This window comes from Peromyscus leucopus, chromosome 15, assembly GCF_004664715.2.
Source record: "Peromyscus leucopus breed LL Stock chromosome 15, UCI_PerLeu_2.1, whole genome shotgun sequence".
NCBI lineage: Eukaryota > Metazoa > Chordata > Mammalia > Rodentia > Cricetidae > Peromyscus > Peromyscus leucopus.
The window spans coordinates 34,029,676-34,036,621 of record NC_051076.1 but is presented as its reverse complement, the minus strand read 5'-3'; the positions used below and the strand labels follow the sequence as shown (position 1 = coordinate 34,036,621).

The following is a 6,946-nucleotide window of genomic DNA, read 5'->3' as shown; positions in this document are numbered from 1 at the left end:
AGGAAGCCTCCTATTCCAGAGTGAAGGGAAAGAGGGGAGGACCTAGGAGAATGAAAGAGAACTTCTTCTGTTCACTGCTCAATTTTCAGGTCTGGAGCATATAAGACCCTCAGTAAGTGCTTATCAAATAAATTAATTTATAAAGTAAGTAAGCAGGTTGCATAGAGTATTGTGTTTACTTGGGTCACCTGGTCAATATGCCTTCCTGTTAGCAAGGTCATGGGGGAAGTGACTTCTGAAGAGAAGGCGGGCTCCACAGCTCCAGAACTCAACCCGGGAGCCTCGCTTCCAACTGTGCAGTCTGAACTCTGCCTATCAATGAGCAACGGCCCTTAAGAAAGTTAATGAACCTCTTTTATGTCTGTTGCTTTGTCTTTAATTGAGATTTGTTGCATGACTAGGTGAGTCCTCACTAGCTAAGCAAGAAAGTATCCTTCATTGCTTAATAAAAACAAAGTACTTGTTAAACAAAAGTCTTTAAAACTGAGAAATCAAGGACTATCCATCTTTTTCATTCATCTTATTACCATTATGATCCCCTAGGGTCTGAGAGTCATTTTGGAAGCACAAATATATAATTAATCAGAAAAGTCAGGGGTCGAGAGATGGCAGAGTGGTGTCGAGCTTGGTGAAGAACTTGCTGTTCTTCCAGAGGACCCAGGTTCATTTTCCAGCACCCACATTAGGTATCTCACCACTGCATATAATTTCACTTCTAGGGCATCTGATGCCCTCTGGTCTCCTTAAGCATCTGCATACATGTGGTTCACATAAACTCACAAAGGCCACACATGTGTATACACAAATTAAAAGTGAATTAATAAATTATTTTTAAAAAAAAAAGTCACTCTGCTCATCTTCTGTGACTCTTAGTTTCCCACCTCCTAAGGAAGCTGTTGCTGCTTACTAACGTCTTGTTTTGTCTAACACATCTTTGAAAATCATTATGAAGAAATGGCAATGGGAAAGAATAGGGGACTGGATCTTTTGCTGGAAAGTGACATGTTAGTGGTTTCTATTCTGGTTCTCTGTATGGACAGGAGTAAACTGGCCCAACAAGATGCCCTAAATGAATGTCCAAAGGTTCTTAATATTGTTCAGTATCTCCTCAGGAATTTTTCTTACTCAACTACCAGGGTAAGGTCAGTTCTTGCTCTTCAGACAGCTTAACAAACACAGAGTAAACCATCAGATTCTTGGATAGCAGAACCATAAACTGGAGTCCAATCAGCCATTTAATAAGGACACAAGAAAGTGTAAGTTTGGGGTATTGAGTGACCAGACAAATAATTAAACAAAAAAATGTACTGTAAATCATGGTCCCATTGAGAGAGATCCCATGTGACAATATTTGGGAGCATTGAGAGCCCATAGGTACTAACGCAGAACTTAGACAATAGTAACCAGGGTGCCAACAGCAACAGAACCCATCATAAGGTACTGGGAATATTACCTAATTCACAAAGCATTGACTTTTACTTGACCAATCAACCAAGAGGTAAGAGAATTTGCTCAAGTCGAGCCAGAGTGGAGCCACTTTCTGAGCTGTTATCCCTCAGAATAGTAATGTGAGGACAGCTGGATGATTTCTCACTGCTTTTATAAATAATACTCTACTATGAAACTGAAATAGATCATGAATTGTCACTGGCACAGTTATAATTTGTAACTCACTTTTGGAGAACTATTCCAAGCTGAACCTAAGAGTGATGAAGCCAGCTTTCATCTTCAATAAATACTGGCCCACATGTCTCCCATCATGGGGACCAGAGATAAGAGAGAGTGAGAGAGAGGGAAGGGGAGATCAATGGGACAGAAGTAAATGATATATTACCTTTCCCTTTATATAATAAATCAAATATAGAACTTTCCTCAATAATAAATATTTATTACTTATAACATTTAAAATGAATGTCATTTAAAAAAATAAAAACAACTTTATTCGTGTAACATTTTCATAAAAGGTAAATATAGCACAGTTAGTCCGTGAGCCTGGGAGCTGAGCTGAGCTCTCGGGCTGTGGAGGAGACGCTGTCCTGGAGACTGCTACCCAGACAGAGCCATGGCTGGGCTGGTGGACCTCTGGACTCGTGTGGGACTAGCTTCAGTCATGTTCTTTTTGGTACGGATCCTTCTGTCCACAGTTTTGATCGCTGCTTTCACCCATTTGGCGTGTGGATCAGCACAGATTTTCACTCCTCGTTTGGTGACAAAACTATGAAGCAAGGAAAAGATAATGTCAGCCATCTTGTCCAATGAAAGAGAATTTGTACAGAAATTAGCAGCAGAGGAAACCAACTTTCAGAACCCTGGAACCATCTATAAGCACCTTCATTTTGTCAGCTAATTTAGTAAGGGAGAGAATCCTCCAGGTGGCAGCCAGCTCCTGGTGACTGTAATTCTTTTTTTGTTTGTTTGTTTGTTTGCTTTGTTTTGTTTTCAAGACAGGGTTTCTCTGTGTAACAGATGTCCTGGAACTCAATTTGTAAACCAGGCTGGCCTTGAACTCATTGAGATCCACCTGCCTCTGTTTCCCGAGTGCAGTGACTGTAATTCACCATGTACCAAATACAGGAGCTAAACTGGACTCTTGGTACCATCTAGTTCAATTGTTCCATACCTCCTTCCTTTCCCAACCTGAAACTACTAATCTCTTTGGGAAATTAGAGGTAATTTTTGTGAATTTCTAAGAGTGAAACTCTAAATATGCATCAGAGAGAGAAAGCTGCTCTTTCTGAACAGGGAATTCTGGAAGACAATGTAGGAAAGTTCTAGCTGTGTATACAGGATTCTGGAAGACAGTGTAGGAAAGTTCTGGATGTGTTCCTTGAGGTGTAGCACATATAAGGTGTGCCACTCTACACAGTAAGTATCCTACATTAGTGTGACTATTTGGGCAAGTCCTAGCCCGGGCTGGCCAGCAAAACTGGACACAGTGTCCATCTATTTTCTAGTCAGACTCATCTATTGAGCAAAAGAGAGAAAAGGAGGTGTATGTTCTTTTATTTTTCTTTCAATAATTGTCATTGGACAGGACAGTAAGAAGACAATATTAATATAGACAGAATGGACTGTTGGCTAAGCTGAGCTTTCCTCCACGGTGCCCTATTTTTCCTGAGGAGAACAGCATTCCTTCCTACTACATTTCTAGGTAGAAATGATATCTTTGAGCAGACACTCACATTACTGCTTTCAGTATGCCCTCCCTGATGGTATAGGTCTTGATTCTTTGAACTGGCAGTGGCTGGGTTGTCAAGCTCACACAGAAAGTCTCCTCTAGGACTTCAGTCCCCACACCTAGAAAAAGAAAAAGAAAACATAAATAAAACTGTAACTCAACAAGTATCAAGTTCAGAGTCACTTATTAAAATACTCTAAAATGTAATAGGAGTATAAAACCACTTGTTCCTTTGAGGAAGAAATAATTCACATTGGCACCCTGAGTCACTTGTGCGTTATGTACTGTGGTAAATGTTTGGGTGATTTTAAAAGATCAGTAGTGTTGTCTCAGGAATTTCATAGTAAAAGTAATAAGGTGGCCAGGCATGGTGGTGCACTCCTTTAGTCCCAGCATTGGGGGTCAGAGGCAGGTGACTCTCTGTCTGGTCTACACAATGAATTTTGGGCCAGCCAGAATTGTGTCAGTGAGACATTGTCTCAAAAATAAATACGTAGTAACAGGGTGGTATCCATCTTTGTATATTTCTTTCATTAAGACAACTATGATAGCAGAATCCTCAGGGACGCTCTCAACAGCTACTTACTACATAGCAATGTCCTTTTGGTCCCTTTTGTGTCAAAGGCACTAATTCAGATGGGCATTGACCCTGTTTTATGAAGTACATGTTATAGTGAGGTAGCCAGGAAAACAGAGAGGCAAAGGAGATCATTTCAAATACTAACCTTGCTATAAATTAGATAAAAGAGTAATGGGATAAAGGGTGATTTGAGCAAGCTGTCATTCAAGGGAAGAACACAGTCCATTTTTGACTGAACAAATACACATGTTCTCATTTTTAATAGTCACATGTGAAACATTTCCATGGAAGAGATTCCTCAGGGTTTGTCACTAAAGGACTGGACCGAGCGGGGATTAAACTCTTAAATTCCTAACACCACCTCCCACTGCACAAGGAAAAGTATCCTAGGAGAGTGAGCCAGATTAAGGAGTTGGTAAAATCTAAAAAGGCCAAGTTTCTAAGTGCTAACTCCCTCGCTAGCTGGAGCTGCTGCTGTGTGCTTCACAGCAGCCAGAGGTCTCAAGCAACCTTGATAACGATCAAGTTTGCACTGGAGTGCTGCTGCCACAGGAAGGCATTTGTCTACAATATGGAAGCAGAAGCCGTCTGCTCACACTGCTTTCCTTCATGGCTCCTTTCCTTTTCTCTCAATGCCAATCTGCACCTTCCTTACCCTCTCTCTGCCTCTGCCAGTATCGCTTCATGCTGGACTTCTCTGGACTCAGAGAAAATCTGGCCTCTTTTAGCTTTCGTCACCAGTCACCACTTAAGAACAATATGTCTCTGTGTCAGGTGTACATGGATGCCGAGGGCCAGCAGAACTCTATCGTCCTCACTAGGACTTCTGCTGCTTCTCAGCAATGTCAGGTGGCCTGTCAAAGCATTGCTTCCCATCTGCTGCAGAACTAAGTCAAAGCAAAGATTCCCTTTTGCCCCATGTTGACACCACTAAGACACCAGCAAGGTCTTTTAAAACTCCTGCAAGAGGAAAACATGGGAATCTGAGAGCAAGTCAAGAGTTCCCTAGCTCTGCAGACTACACCTGCTCTGGTCTGAGCCCCAGCAGGGCTCAAGAAACAAATAAACAAAAGCAACTGAGAAGTACCCCTCTCATCTCAGCAAAATGCCAGCCGTTTAGTGGCATGATACCTAATTGAATATTCTTGAAGGTTTTTTCCCTTCATCAATATTTCTTCTTTTTCCCAATGTCAAGGATTTCCAGATTGTGTTCCCTTTCTTCCCTAAATGTCCTTGTAGAATGTATGATGAAGTTATGGTATTATAGTCTAAGTGTATAGAACAGAATACAAATAGGTCTATAAATTAACTCCAGCCAGTAGGAAAAGGTGACCCTGTAGAAAACATCGACTGAACATTCAGCTACAGCTCAGTGCATCTGCATCTCACCTGGGTATATCTTCCAGGTTCATTAGTTAACAGAGTGCGCATTATCTGTTCCACTTAATAACAAAGGCTGCCTTACAAACTCAAGAAGTCTATCATAAGTGATAGATTCACAGCAATATTGGCAGACTCCTCTGCTTAGTTGAGGATAATATTGATTTTCTTGATATGAAGATATGAGCTTGTGGTCATTTTTTTGTTTGATGTTTTTAAGTAGAAAACATAGATTTGCTTCCAAACATGAGTCTTTGAGCTCATTCCCCAGTGTGATGAAACTTTAAAAGTCTGAGAATTAATCAGATCAATAGTAAGTAAACAAAAGCAAGCAACCCATTTGTAATCATTGCCAGCATTAATAAAATACCATTATGAGAAGATTTGATGTGCTTAAATAGTCATCAGTAAAAAATCAGATTGATTCCATTTTAATTCCAGCTCACAGTGTTCAATGTATAGACAAAATATAACACTCAATTTTAAATAAATAACCGTGAGTCCAGAATGGCTGAGAGTTGAAACTAGCATTCCTTTTTTGCATATGGGAAGTTTGAGGCTCACCTGGACAAAGCAGTTTATTCTAGTCAAAACCCAAGTCAAACCTAGATACGAGCCTGCCTGTGCCTTGTCCCATTAGCAGCTGTTCGGCTTACCTTCCACAGTGTAGGTGATGAGGCAGCAGACTCCCAGGAAAGTCAGGAGGAGAAGTCTCATGGCTGAGGTCTTGCTGAGCTGTGCAAGAAGAGTGTGGACCAGACTCCTCAAGAGCCCTTTTATTTCCCTCACTGGTCAGCACACTTCCTGTGCTCAGGGGGCTTTCAGGGTAGGTGTGGAATCATGGAAAGTCTTTGCAGCGCTGATGATTTTTTTCTTTAAACAAAAGTTCCTTTGCTGTGTTCATACCAACAGGATACCTTGTGGCCTTCCCCGCCCCCCAATGTGGTCAATGTGACAGTGAAACCAAATGAGTCCCTGAGACAAAACGTACTTTACTCCTTCACAGCTGTGGGTCTGCAGTCAGATCTTCCGTCCCAAAGGCTAGTCAGTGACATGATTCAGTGTGATAACAGGGCAGAGGAAATGAGGTGGTGTGGTCACTGCGGTCCATCCTACCTGCCTCCTGTGACAGAAAGCATCTACAACCACAGATCAGCAGCCGCTGATACCCCTGCCTGACTCCCCAGGAAAGCAAAAGAACACTTCAGATACCCTGGATTCCCTGCCTTTTCTTCTCATTCTTCTCCCCTACCCTTACTCAGTTTACCCCCATTTCTTTGAACTACTGGAGGAGGAACATTTAAATAAGTTTTTACAGCATATTCTCTATGCACGTTTGCTATTTGGGGGAAACACACACGCAAATATATTTAAGCTTATTGAAAAATTGTTCTACAATCTTATTTTAAAGAAACATGAGAGAATACTAGCACCTTTCGGGGGAGCTGGATCCATGGTTAAGTGTGCTTGCTGCTCTTTCAGAAGATGAGAGTTTTGTTTCCAGCACCCAAGTCATGCAGTTCACAACCACACGGAACTCCAGCTCCAGGGAATGTGATCCCCTCTACTGACCTGCAGGAGTACCTGAACACAGGTTCGAGTAGACTCACACACATATAAATAAATACAGTAGCAATTTCAATAGCTTTCCTTTTATTAGTATTCATATGTTTACACAATCGTAGTAGGCTTTTTCTTTTGAGCTGCTAACCAGCTCCAAAATCATGACATGGAGACTTCTGATTAGTTATGAATGCTCAACTTTATCTTATGCTTGTCCCAGTAGGTATTATAACTTACCCTGTTTC

General features: G+C 41.3%; 1 protein-coding gene across 1 annotated transcript; it reads right to left on the bottom strand.

Moving 5' to 3' along the window:
- Nucleotides 1-1,867: 1,867 nt before the first annotated feature.
- Nucleotides 1,868-6,002, bottom strand: LOC114690020 (lymphotactin-like). The gene is made up of 3 exons (XM_028864497.2): nucleotides 5,795-6,002; nucleotides 3,183-3,297; nucleotides 1,868-2,215 (listed from the first exon to the last, which is right to left on the bottom strand). The coding sequence occupies exons 1-3, from the start codon at nucleotides 5,853-5,855 to the stop codon at nucleotides 2,047-2,049; spliced, it is 345 nt and encodes a 114-aa protein (XP_028720330.1). The 5' UTR covers nucleotides 5,856-6,002; the 3' UTR covers nucleotides 1,868-2,046.
- Between the last annotated feature and the right edge of the window lie 944 nt (nucleotides 6,003-6,946).